The sequence below is a fragment of the Suillus bovinus genome (genome assembly GCF_016758785.1).
Source record: "Suillus bovinus strain UH-Sbo-P2 chromosome Unknown EDB93scaffold_21, whole genome shotgun sequence".
NCBI lineage: Eukaryota > Fungi > Basidiomycota > Agaricomycetes > Boletales > Suillaceae > Suillus > Suillus bovinus.
Window position 1 is genome coordinate 170480 of NW_024542077.1, and position 13489 is coordinate 183968.

The window sequence follows — 13489 nt, forward strand, 5'->3', positions numbered from 1 at the left end:
TAATGCTGAATGGCGGCGCCTGCATTGCTGGATGTGCAGAATACAGCAACACAGTTGTCAGGTGCCGGTCCATTCACACCGCAGAACGGGTCAGGGCATGCTGTTGACACATATCATTTGTGTAACCTGCCTCCCATAAAGCGCACCGAAACTTTGAGCACCACATGATGAAGAAGGAACATTGATGAATACTCCTTCCCCATCAACCAAGGCAACGATACTGTGATAAAATAAAATGAGCCACACGCTTGATTCCTCCATTGTATTACTCACCATTGTCTGAAAGTTTCTCCGCTCCAGTATCGATTTCATCTTGAGTGTCCTCGGGGTTGACAACCCAAGGGTTATATTCCGAGGTGTGGGGAGTGACATGCAATGGGGGACGATCTGCAATATCTTCTGGGTTGAAGCTCCAGGAAGCCCATGACAGATTATTAGCTGGCAAGGTAGATGGAATTCGTTCAGGTGGTGGAGTGACACTCCGCTGTGGCGCCGTTGTTGTTGTGTATGATCTTCTCCGGATTTCGCAGAATGAAATCATCTCTAGTCCCTCCAGTATAACACCATTTAATCTCATTCCATAGCTAACAACCATTAACAGTTTGGCTGCCGCGAAATTTTCTGCAACACTCACCTCGTGACAACGTCACGGCATCTGACAGTAGTGCGCGCTTGCCCATGCACAGCGATGGTGCAAGTGTCGGGAGCTAATGTCGCTCGGTAACCTTTCAGGTCGCCCCCAACAATGAACACTTCTTGGCGAATAAACTTGTTGAATGAATCTAAGTTCACATTGCGGCGCTTTGTTACAAATGTGATTGGGACTTCGACCTGTGATAGGTCAGCCATGCTCAAGTCAAAGTAATTGATACTTACGAGGGTGTGATCACCGTCAGATAGAAGGGTCAAGCACGCGTTTGGAAAATCGACACTCTGCACAACCCCTCTCCTCTGATACTCTGGCCTGTGGGCAACACTCACCATGTCTCCAGCCTTTACATCATACCCCCTTTCCTTGGTGAATATTATCGTAGTTGGGAGCTTGGTCCGCTGAACAATTGTCACGGGAACACAAATTCTTGATGGTCCAACACTAGGCTCAACGTCATCCCCAACCAAGAGAGGATTCGTGTCCCAGAACCACAACATGGTTCCCTTCATAGCAATCCACTCCACGATGCCGCATTTCTTGAAGTGTGGACCTGCAAGCACTTCTATATGGTCCCCGATTTGTATAGATTCGGCCTCAGGAAGAGGCTCCAAGTGTTGCAGCGAGGGTAGCCATGTTTGAAGCATGTGATGCAAGGGGCGACGGTCTACGTAGTACCTTGAAATGAGTACCTATGTAAAGCGTTAGATCGATTTGATTGAATTTAGGGAAAAAGTTACCTCTTCCTTGGAAACATCCTGACAAACGTGAAACATATCATCACTAATCTGAACAATATGCCCCTCCAACCCCATGTATGAACCTGCTACCACTCTAACCTCATCGCCGACACAAAAGACACGCTCCACATCCTCGAGTGGAACATCCATGTCGCTTCGCCTATATCGCCTTTGTACAGGCCATATTTGATTCTCACCCACGCTGGGTTGGGGAGTTTGGTGCAAGAATTATCGACCGCTTCGCGTTCTTCATCTGGGATTAGAACATACTGTTTGACTGCGAAAGTGTGCGAGGTTGGAAGTGATGCTGTGATAGTTCTGGGGCTATCTGCCACAACGTAGAGCTGACCTGCCGTCCAAATCGACACCGTAACATGAAACCCTTGATGACAAAGGTGCTCGGCAATATAATCTGTGCTACTTCCTGGCATGTCATGAGAGATATGTTGCGCCAAAATTAGTTTCGAAAATGTACTGTTGACATGAAGGCAATACATTCTGCCTCCGATCACACGGGAGGACGGGACAGCGATGCAATGGCGAGCTTGGCACAATTCTGATAAACTAGGTGCGGTTCCTTCAACCCGATCGAAAATGTTGTTGAATGTTGCAGCCAACCTATCCTTGGCTGATGGTCCAAAATTGCGCACAACCTTCAATGACTGCTCAGAAACGCCATCACTCCCCCTTTCTTCATCATCATCTTCTTCTTCCTCGTCGTCTTCATCTGCTTCAGTGATGATGTATGGACTTGGCTAGACATTTATTTAGCACCAAAACACATCAAATTCATCAGATATATACTTACTTCGGGACGTCTACCCGATCATTGAACACGAGTGATTGAGCGACCAACTGTCCTGGACTACATTGAGATTTAGAATTGAAGTCATCACTAATTATGATAAACTTACTTGAGAGCATCTACGGAGTTGTTGAACGGAAGTTCTTGACAATAAACTGCCCGTCCTTGATGAAGACGAGGGAAGGGGTATGTGACTGGTCTTCAGGGCGTGGAGGTTTGCCAAGGCGATGCTATTATCGTCATCACCAGAAAACAATGCATCTCTGGCATCATTCCAGTCGTCTGCAACGTATTGGTTGCCGAGGTAAGCAGAAAACACCTGTTCCATCTGAGGGTACGTCATATCCGTGGTGAGATACTGCTCAAGAATCTCCCATGCGGCTGGGTCTGCCAATGGCGACAGCTGACAATTTCCTGTCGTACCAACAGGCTTGTGAATGACAATATCGGGAATATACACATTATGACTTACCGTCATCGACATCGATCCTGACGCGTTTTGGAGCATGTTCACCATCATCAAATGCCACGTGTTTGGACATCCTATCTGAAACATGTCAATCCTTACATCACATAGTAATGAACTCAACACCTCACATACTATGCATGATAATCTAGATCATCCAAGTTTCAAGTAGTACTAGTTGTAGGAGAAAGAAGTGTGGAGACGCGCATCCTACTAGTATTTGAGGTGAATTAATAATCCGGCTTAGTAATTGATAAGATTATGATGGCAGTCTCGTCAATCTCAGCTAAAGTAACTACTACTGACATGTACATGTAAATAATTGGTCATACGAATATTTTGACGATGGTGTTGCTAGTGTCCGAAAGAAGTTTCAAATGACGAGCGTGGGTTGATATACTGAACGATTCAGATGATTCAAACTCAGCCGGCAGTGCCCAGACCCATCTGCAAACTCAGCAGCAAATAATTACTGTCAAATCACACAGAGATATTCAGTTAGAACCAGATATTGATTGCTGTGACAAGAGTACAAAGTATTGTAAAGCACTACAATGTAAGGAACCTAGTGCTAGGGATCCGCACAGGTAAACTCCCGCATACTGGCAGAGCCCATAGGGTATGACGAGTTCAGACCCCAACACGATCTTGACCTCACCCCGCAATGCGTACGACTCCCTCCCTTTGGCGATCGCTGCGCGCATCCCAATCTCGTCCACCTACGTAAGCACTGCCAATTCCGATGGCCAGTCCAAATCCACCGTCAGGGCTGAGGCTCCCAAGGCTGTCCGTACTCTCACTGTCATGATCTGAGAATGAAGATGTCTGCATTGCACTCCATCCTTGTGACTGCTGCCCCTCGGCATGTGAGGGCAATGTTGATGACGACACAAATCGGCCACAAGGCGGGTTGGGTGGCTGAAGCAATCCAGATGTGGACGGGAACGAGCTAGACCTGGGCACAGGGACTGCTGTACTTTGGGGCGACATCTGTATGGATGCCAACGAAGGCAATGGTGTGCGAGACCTGGAGTGAGACTTTGATCTGGAACGAGATCTCGAGTTGGAACACGATAGGCCAGCCGATGGCTTACGCTCATGTCGTGACAAGCTTGCAATGGAATAGGATTTCGGGGATGGAAAGGCTGGGCGCATAGTCAGGATAGGCAAGTTAGCAGGTGTAGGTTGTTGCAAAATACACTCTTGCTCTTTTGTGATTGTCTACACTTGATTAGGTGCAGGGGGTATGACTGTAGACGAGGATGACACAGAGGTGGCAGAGGCAGGGGGTGGCTTGCATCAGATCAGGCTCCGTACTAGGTTCCATGTTCAACACAAGCCGAGGTGACAGGCACATAGTCGACACCGAAACAGCTGATATCGTTGAAGAATCAGAAGATGAGGATGACGCAGAGGTGAACTTCTTCTTTGGTGGTTCTGGTGGTGGGGCTGTAACTACAGGAGGTACCCGTGGAACCTCCGGGCTCAAACTTGAACCTTGTTCCTCGTGCGTTCGTGTTCGTGCCACATCAGCATTTGCTGACGTGTCATATGGCCGTACGCCTGATGGCGTAGAGGGCTCGGATAGTATCCATGCTGGTGTTGTCGTTGGTGTTGGCAGCCTCGTTGTTGTGCTGTTGGGGGCTGCTGCAAATGGCTGGGGATAGATATAGCCGTGGCATTGCTGGTGCTGGAGTTGGACGTTTGACATGGAGACGGTGAAAACGATGGTGCTGGGACAAACATTGTGGTGGGTGACATGGTACCGTCAAAAGTCTCAGTACCAAGCAACATCGAGAGGCAGGAGGTCCTGTATATTCTCAGTTTGTGTGAAGCTCTGCGAGTCGGATCGTGTGGCGCGTTACATACAAGTCAGCTTGGGCGGGGGTGAAAACTATGAACGACGCACATCAAAAAGTGACAATAATAGAGCATATAAGCTTAGGAGAGCATGTGCAGTAGCAAGGTGGGGGTAAAAGAAGGCATGAGAGCAGAACAAAGACGAGATCACCATGAGGTGGGAGGTATGTGTTACAAGAACATCTAGACGCTTGGGCCCCTACCATTTTTCTCCTAATACTCCTCGTATCAGCCCTCGCGTCATACCCTTACCCCGACCTTACCCTTGTCATCCTTGTCATCCTCGCATTCCCTTTCACCCTCTACTTGTCGCTTCAGCAAAGCCAGTACATCTGGTCGGACCCTTTCGCTGACGAAGCATACCCATGCTCCGTTTCACCACCTGACTGATCCTGTGGACAGTCCCCCTTGCCCTTACCATCTGGATGGTAACCTATGATACGATGCACGACGCATCCCCTTTGCCCCATTTCCTTTCTTGATCTCTGACTCAGTGCGCAGTCGCACATGTGACTTATACTTGGATCCGCAGCTGCACGATCGTGCCCCTGCATGTTTCACTTCTTATTCCGATCTCTGACTCACTTTATTATCTAGCACGTTCTACCTAGACCGAATGTGCCTTCCTGTTATGGTCTTACCCTTTACCGATTGCCTCTCCCGGTAGTACGAGTTATCATCCACTAATACGCGTCCTATCCTCTATATAAACTCGCTACCATGTACTATATTCCTTAACTTGAATCTACTTGGTTCTTGACCTCCTACTCTCACCAGAGTGATCCTTCTGCCTCGCCAGCAGTCTATATTCTATCTTCTTATCTGCTCCTCGCGGATAAGCCTATAGTCTCGACCTTTACTCATCGACTTCGTCGACGAGCAAAGCCCCTGTTAACTAGTCGGACTTCTGTCCTTCTAATTAACGACGATCCTTACGATTAACCTTCGGGTGTCGTAAGCCTAGGCCGATACCGCTTATCGTCTCGCAACCGCGTGACATAAGCTACCCGATTTGGACATAGGCGTCAAATCGTACTTGCCGAAGACACGCCAAGTACGACCCCTAACCTTGGGCTAGCCCAAGGACGTCCTCGACCGTTGACGACACAAGCTCTGTTTGAGCGTCGCCAACAGATACCATCCAAGTCGTAACAGTATGCGCATAGTCCAGAGCGCATATATCATGCTAGATCGAGTGTCCGTACCTTGTATGCACCATTGGAGGGATCAGCCGAGAAAGGGTACTAGTAAGGGCGGGCAAGAATGGCTGGGTACCCTGGGCAGGTGAGAGTGGATACAGACCCAGGGCAGGCAAAAGTGGGTGTAGACCCAAATGGCACAGGAATGGCTGAATCCCGACATCAGCCATTCATACTGCATGCTCTGCCCCACCAGTGTTTGCATGAGCGTTCTGCTGTGCTCCGCCGGCAAGTTATTCTCTGCAGACGACACGGTGAAGTCATTCAAGACTAAGCGGCTCAATGAGACAGGCGTGTGCAAATCGCTATTGTTCAGAGCGCAGTGCAAAGCGCTGCGCGCAGCCTGGATGTCACATGGACAGGATACATGTTTGCTGCCAAACTTGCGTTCTAGCACCTTGTGGTACCTGGGTAGAGATGTCCACACTGGGGTACAGTGACACTGGAGACACGAGTTACTCAAAAAGGTGTACTGAAATGGAATATACGCAAAGAACTTACAGATAAGTTGCGCACAGGCATTTGTATGAGGATGTCAAATAGCTTCAGCTTCTTTGTCAGTGGGTCCATCGCCTCGTCATCACCACGCTCTACACGAAGGGAAATCTTAAGTATGTGATTGACAGTGACATTGCTCTTTCTGTTCCGATTGGAGAAATTAATGAGGAAGCAGTGTTGAGGAAGCTGCAGTGCATGATGAAATGTCCATGGCCCTGGACCCATGACAACCATGGCCATCTCGTTCTCGTTGTCATTAGTGTTTAAGAGTCGGTAAAGAGGTGATTTTCGAAATGCCTCCGGCTCTCAACCCCAGGAGGGCGAAAATGGCCTTCCACTCTCACCAGCCATCTTGCTCATGATCTCCAGGCCGTTGATCAAGAAGAAGAATGTGCCAGTCTCGTTGGCTACCGCACGAGCCATCAATGTCTTTCTAGTACTGGGGGGACTGAACATCAGAATACCACAAGGAGGTTTGATACCGATGGAATGGAAGAGTTGCAGGTGGCGTAATGGCAACTCGACGAGTTCACGGATCTGGGCCATTTGCTTTCGACAGCCACCAATATCGTCATAGCCAACATCTGCAAGATTTGCTTCCTCGTCTTCGCGCTTGATAGGGTCACCCTCTGTGGAATGTTCAGTGGCCAAGAATGGCTGCAGGCCAAGAGTGGCAAAGAGTGGCTGCTGACCCCGAACGTGCGAGAGTGGCTCCAGACCCAGAGCGGACGAGAAGAGAGAAAGGCAGCTGATTAAGGCAGAAAGTGCAGATGGGGCTGAAGGAAGGGAGAGTTCAGCTAAATAATATGATGAGTGTTGTTTATGCAGTTTACAAATCAAAACCCATGAATTGGAGCAGCAGATTCTGAATCCGTTTCCGAGTCAATCATTAATTTCTTAATGTCGTCTTCCACATGTTTCACAGTAAACTCGCCTAAGAACCTGAAATTAGATAGACTTAAGAAACCACATAGATGTTGACTTACTTGGTTTGCGTTCGGTCACAACAACGCCGCATCTTTAAAACACAGCTTTTAACTTGCTCAAATTGAGGTCACAGTCCGTTGTCCCAGATACTGTTCCAGTGGGAATAATGGCTTCTTTGACTGAAAGCTGTGTGACAAGAGACTATTCTAGTGAGGCGAGAGTGGCGACAGTCTGTGAGTAAACCCACCTCCAGATTCGAGAAAGAATCATTGTCAATGAAATCAGCAACTCCGAACTCCCTGACACTGGTGTCCGTGAAGGCAATGCCAACTGACTTGATCTTGGCTTTGTTCATGACCGAAGCTGATGATATTTTGACAGCTAAAATGATAGGTGCCGATGTAACATTGGAACTGGCAAGAGAAGGTCTTCCATGGCTTGGAGATTTCCAGGTGATGCCTTTCAAATGATTACATCATGGCTATAAAGACAAGACATGACTTGCTCACCTCTTTTTTCAAAACAAATTTGGAAGCTTTCCTTCCCTTCCCTGGTGCAGGCACCCAGATTTCCACGCGCAGCTGTTTAGATGTGAGGGCATCTCGCAAAAAGGAGTGAGCCAGGGTATGGCTAAGCGTAACAACCACCAGCTAGATACTTGAGGATAGAGTTGGTATGAAAGATGCGCGTTGCAACGTAGTGAGCATCCTGCCTGTGGACAGAGTAGTAGTCTGTGTGATCAAATAGACGGATCGTTCCAGTTTCAGGAGATTTCTTTGGGAGTTTGGAAAAGAATGTAACGAAACCGGGGTCAGAGGCTGGTGTCGCGTCAGAGTTAAATTCGATGAACAATCGAAGACTCACTCAGTTCATGCTCTGCATCTTTTTCCTTCCCATGCATGAGAGTTGCATGAGAGCCATGCTACTACTTTTTGACCTGGTAGTAAGAGTTGCGATAAGAAAGAGACTCGGATGTCAACTTGCGATCCGACGTTGGGGCACTCTGGGGCACTCCACAATATCTCTGTGTAGAGTTCGGGTACTGCCAGCAGAGTTTCATTGTCAATGTTGTTCAGTATATCAACCCCATGTGGGTGCTCTCGTTCTTCTTTTCCCAACTTCAAACTTGTAGTGCACTGTACTAGATGAGATAGCATATAGTGAACAATATAATACTGGAATACTTGTAGCAGTTGCACTGCACACATGGAAGTTCGGAATAGTTCAAGTAGGTAAAACTGATCAGTGAGATATGATCCTGTTCTGACTGAGATTCAATGTAAAGAACACAGATGATGGCCCTGCTGTGCAGATTGCTGCAAGGGACACATACTGCCATGCTCGTCATTTTCCAGTAGGACGCACTGAATCTGGACAAATGGATTGTTTCCAGGCATAATGCATCGCCGGTACGTAGGCTTTCCCAATGAATTTCTCAATATTTACTGAATCAAATATTAGCCATTCGCCATGCTTAATTGCGGAGCACACTTACACCTGTAGCCGCAAGTGCTGGTTGCGCATTCAGCAACATATTCCCCTTGCCACATTCCACGGCTCTCCCTGAACACCGATGACTCGACATATGTGTCACCCGTCGCACAAAGACAACACAGGTATCGAAAGTCATGGATCTTGCGATATGCCTCGAATTGTGAGGGGTGGATTTTATCCCCACGTCGGTTAGCTGGCCTGTAGGGTGGGTTCTATCATGAGTGAAGAACTTATGTAGTCCAAACTTACCATTGATACGTTGACAGCTCTCTCATTTGAGCGTGGTATTGAAGTATACCGTGGCGAGAAAACATAATTTGAACCAGCTGCCGCAGAACGTTGGGGTCAGCTTCGTATACCTCAGGCTCGAGGTCCGACCAATCAGACTTTGGTGAAGATGGCATCAATATTATAGATGGGAATTGAGCTGATGTCTGTCCTGGGGCTTATATAGGCTGTGGGATAAGGTTCCTACCCGCCTATATTGCGTTAGTCATGCCATCCTCAAGCAAATTTGGCAGCAGCTGTGCCATGCTGCAATACCTGGTGCCGTGCCATCAATTTTTCTAGCGTATTTGATTGTGAGTGCATCATTTGATTTAAAATCAATTGCAATAACAGAATTCAAGCTTCAGTCATCGATCTATGTCCAAAACAAATTATACCTGCCTATGCAAGAGAACTTTTACGGCCCAAAATTATTTTAGCCAACACCAGCGCTCATGCTCGCATATGAAAAAGCGATTATCATTGGCGATATCTTCATTCAAGGAATTCGTAGGATGCAGGAAAAGGACACGCGCCTCTCTTGGATCGCTGAGTGACGCATCTAATGTGCTCACCACTCATCTCAGCCCTGAAGATGCCAACACTTCAGCAGCAACACATTGTCATGATGCTGGGGTAGTTCCACCACCTACCCGATTACCATCCTCCGGAGCAGGGATCGCGCCCCCAGATCGCAAAGGAGGTGATATTGAAGAAGGGGAGGATGTCAGTTTAGCACAGCGGAGAACGTGACATCAGAATCATCAGCTGCCCCTCAGATTCAGGGACGTGCTTCCTCTGCCTCCCCCTACAGTGCCTATGGAAGTGCGAGACCATCCTCCAGAATCTACTGGATCCGTCATCGTGACAGATGAACGACCCGCCTTACCTGTGCGCAAGATTTTTCGTACCCCCTCAAATATTTTTGGGTTAGTGCGCCAATACTTCTCTTCGGAACCTCCATCCCATGATCCAGAAGAGTACATCACTCTTGCCGACCTCTCGCTCTTACCAGGCAGCCCTAATGTCACCGAAGGACCAACTTTAAGCAATGACTCTCAGTACCATCCCTATCCAAATCGCTCATCTTTCCAGCTTGGCGATTGGTATTGGAATCAAGGGGTCCAGAAGTCGCAAGGTGACTTCACTAAACTACTGAAGATTTTGGGCGACGACAGTTTTGATACCGCTGAAGTGACTTCTACCCATTGGAAGCAAGTCAACTGTCAACTGGGCACAAATGAGTACGATGTGGAAGATGGTGACAAATGGGTCGATGAAGATGCCAACTGGAAAAGAACTCTGATTTCTATTGAGGTTCCCTTCTGGCGCACCACTGACACGCCAGGCTCTCAATCGTACCAAGCCACCGATCTTTACCACTGTTCCCTGGTCGCTGTCATACGCGAGAAGCTCGCCAATGCTCGAGACAACAAACTTTTTCATTACGAGCCATATCAACTTCGTTGGACTCCTCCCCACCTGGATGGTGAAGTTCCCATATATGGGGATATGTACACGTCTCCTGCTTTCCTCAAGGCCCACAGTCAACTGCAAGAATTGCTGGGGGAACCAGGCTGTGACCTCCCTCAAGTAGTAGTGGGCCTGATGTTTTGGTCCGACGCGACACAACTTACTTCGTTCGGAAATGCTAAGCTTTGGCCCACGTACATGTACTTCACAAATGAGTCTAAATATCGACGGTGTAAGCTGTCCTGTAACTTGAGCAATCACATTGCTTACTTTGAGATGGTAAGCCCCCTAATATTGTGGGCTTTGATGTTTCCCTAATTCAACACTTGTAGCTCCCCAAATCATTCAAAGATTTTGCTGGCGGGGCCAGCGAGGGTGCCACTCACTGCTGTCGAGAATTATTCCAGGAGCAATGGAATATCTTATTGGATGATGAGTTTGTAGATGCTTACATGCACGGAATAGTCGTTCACTGTTGCGATGGCATCACGCGCAGATTTTATCCTCGAATTCTGACATACTCTGCTGATTACCCCGAGAAGTGCGTAATTCGTCCTTGGTTCAGTAGCGTTGATCTAACTTAACCAGAGTACTTATTGCGACAGTTAGAAATCTAGGAGGGTGCCCGTGCCATCGCTGCCTCATTCCAAAGGATCGGGTGCAGAATGTGGGAAGGCCTCAGGATAGGCAGGAATGCCAGACCCTGGCGCACAATGCTCAGAGCAGAGAGACTCTGATCAGCACTGCACATAAGTTGATTTACGAGAAAAACTATGCAGTTAGCAGCGTAGCGGTGGAAAACATCTTGAAGGCACAGTCCTGGGTACCCACCTCAGTGAGACTTAATCTCAAATTACTGACTAGCACTAATCATCCCTCAGAACGCTTTCATAGATAAGCTCGGCGAATTGGGTTTTAATATTTTTTGTGCTCTGGTGGTAGATCTTCTCCACGAGTTTGAAATCAGCATATGGAAGATGTTGTTTATCCACCTATTGCGAATCCTTTCAGCACAAGACAAGGGTTTAATAGATGAATTAGACAAGAGGTATGATATCATATTCCGTGTTGCTTTCTCCATCCAGCTGACCTCAACCTTCAGATATAGGCAAACCCTGACATTCAGTGCAGCTACCATTCGAAAGTTTTCGACTAATGCTTCCGAAATGACGCGTATGGCTGCTCGAAATTTTGAGGATCTCCTGCAGGTATGAGCCCACAGCATATTGATATCGGATAGGCTAATGATTATGTGAACAGTGTTCTATCCCTGTATTTGATGGTCTTCTCCCCGAACCTCATAACGGAACTGTGCTGAAGTTGCTATTCACTATGGCTCATTGGCATGGGCTGGCAAAGCTTCGGATGCATTCTGATTTGACTCTTGAGGTCATGGACGAAGTAACATCGGCGCTCGGGCAACAATTTCGTAAATTCAAAGCTATGGTTTGCGATGCGTATCAGACCCGGGAATTGCGTAAGGAGGCTGAAGCTCGCGCCCGACGCCTTGCGAAGAAAGCGGGGAAGCAGGCAACAGTGCAAAAAGGAAAGGGAAAACAAAGGTCTGGCCTCTCAACGCAAGGGCAGGAGGAAGAGTCGGGGAGAGTTGTTCAGAGTGTACAGCGCATGAAGACTTTTAATTTTCAAATGTATAAATTTCATGCGTTAGGAGACTACGTGTCTATGATACGTTGTTATGGCACGTCTGACTCCTATAGTACTGAACTGGTATGTCTTTATCTGTTTAGTCATTTGCTTAACTGATTGACCTCTTCAGGGAGAACTCGAACATCATTCTCCCAAAGCCAGGTATCTATGTACTGATCGCAAAACATTTGTGAAACAGCTTACTCGAATCGAACACCGTCAAGCTCGTATTTGCCGTATCGGGGACAGAACTGTTCATCGTCCCCATTTCGAAATTTCCGAGTTGGTGACACATCCTGAAGCTCATCACCACATTGGCCTGACACAAAAGTGCTATCTACACATAGGATCGTACCTGCGCAGCTACAAAGGTGATCCTGCCATCATAGTAAGTACAATGATGAACCGTCGAGAAACTTTTAACACACTCTCAGAATTTTCTTCCGAAACTGAAGAGTCATCTATTGTGTCGCATCAATACGTCGAGAGATTCTCCAGGCTACATCAATGAACACAACATCAATACCATCATCAAGGACAACCAGATGTATTGGCACAATATCGCAAGGTTTAACTACACAACCTATGATGTTCGCAGATCTCAAGATGTGATTAACCCGAGGACTTCCCATTGTAACGTCATGGTCTTCCGCTCCAACACCGACACACAGAACATGGGGCATAAATATATGTACGCGAAGGTACCAGGTATATTTCACGTGAATGTGATCTTTATCGGCACTGGCATGATCGACTACACTCCCCTTCGAATGGAGTTCTTATGGATATGCTGGTACGAGCCCATAAATCAGTGCCCTACCTGGGAGGCTTCCACTCTGGACCGACTTACCTTTCCACCCCTAGCGCATGAGCACTTGTTTGACTTCCTTGATCCTGCGGATGTCTTGAGGGGTTGTCATATCATACCGCGTTTCTCCTGCCACAAAAAACATGTGGATGGATTGGGTATATCCGCAAGTGCGGGAGATAAAGATGATTGGTCCAAGTACTTTGTTAATCAGTGAGTCCGTCTTATTGTGCTATTCATCAATTATATCAAGCCCTACATGTCAGGTTCGTGGACCGCGACATGGTTATGCGCTTCCATTTTGGACTTGGTGTTGGCCATGTTTACTCTCACCATCACGCTGCGCATACAATTCAGCAAGATGGTATGGCAGCGCAGTATCATGTCAGAGAAGCTGATGATGATGACACTGCATTTTTGGAGGATGATAAGGGCCCGCAAGATGAGGAAGACGATGACGATGATGATGATGATGATGACAATACTCAGATGAATCACCCTGATGAACAGTGGTATGGTAGTAGTCAGGAATCGCTGGTAGAACAGTTTGAAGAGATGTATGCAAGTGAAGTAGCATTAGATTACAAGAACTAGAACACATTACATTTATGCACGTAATAATGTTTGTGTCTGGGCTACTTCAGGCATCTAATGGC

The 13489-nt window shown here is 47.4% G+C and overlaps 5 protein-coding genes across 5 annotated transcripts; 1 reads left to right on the forward strand and 4 right to left on the reverse strand.

Moving 5' to 3' along the window:
• Positions 1–113: 113 nt before the first annotated feature.
• On the reverse strand, positions 114–2736 carry EDB93DRAFT_1249538 (uncharacterized protein; the record flags this gene model as incomplete). Its single annotated transcript, XM_041452873.1, has 9 exons — positions 114–220; positions 274–584; positions 635–831; positions 877–1341; positions 1390–1549; positions 1591–2139; positions 2198–2244; positions 2304–2608; positions 2667–2736. 9 exons carry the CDS (start codon positions 2734–2736, stop codon positions 114–116), a joined length of 2211 nt encoding a protein of 736 aa, XP_041308568.1.
• Positions 2737–3296: 560 nt separating this feature from the next.
• EDB93DRAFT_1276973 (uncharacterized protein) lies at positions 3297–4371 on the reverse strand (the record flags this gene model as incomplete). Its single annotated transcript, XM_041454413.1, has 2 exons — positions 3297–3881; positions 3928–4371. The coding sequence occupies 2 exons, from the start codon at positions 4369–4371 to the stop codon at positions 3315–3317; spliced, it is 1011 nt and encodes a 336-aa protein (XP_041308569.1). The 3' UTR covers positions 3297–3314.
• A 1807-nt stretch (positions 4372–6178) lies between these two features.
• On the reverse strand, positions 6179–6523 carry EDB93DRAFT_1083792 (uncharacterized protein; the record flags this gene model as incomplete). The annotated part of the gene is made up of 1 exon (XM_041445786.1): positions 6179–6523. A coding segment is annotated over one exon (345 nt), but the record flags the coding sequence as incomplete, so codon positions are not given.
• Positions 6524–6799, reverse strand: EDB93DRAFT_1083582 (uncharacterized protein; the record flags this gene model as incomplete). Its single annotated transcript, XM_041445768.1, has 1 exon — positions 6524–6799. A coding segment is annotated over one exon (276 nt), but the record flags the coding sequence as incomplete, so codon positions are not given.
• A 2484-nt stretch (positions 6800–9283) lies between these two features.
• EDB93DRAFT_1083581 (uncharacterized protein) lies at positions 9284–13427 on the forward strand (the record flags this gene model as incomplete). Its single annotated transcript, XM_041445767.1, has 10 exons — positions 9284–9631; positions 9674–10657; positions 10711–10919; positions 10967–11213; positions 11260–11426; positions 11481–11586; positions 11639–12106; positions 12156–12413; positions 12460–13046; positions 13100–13427. The coding sequence occupies 10 exons, from the start codon at positions 9284–9286 to the stop codon at positions 13425–13427; spliced, it is 3702 nt and encodes a 1233-aa protein (XP_041308572.1).
• Between the last annotated feature and the right edge of the window lie 62 nt (positions 13428–13489).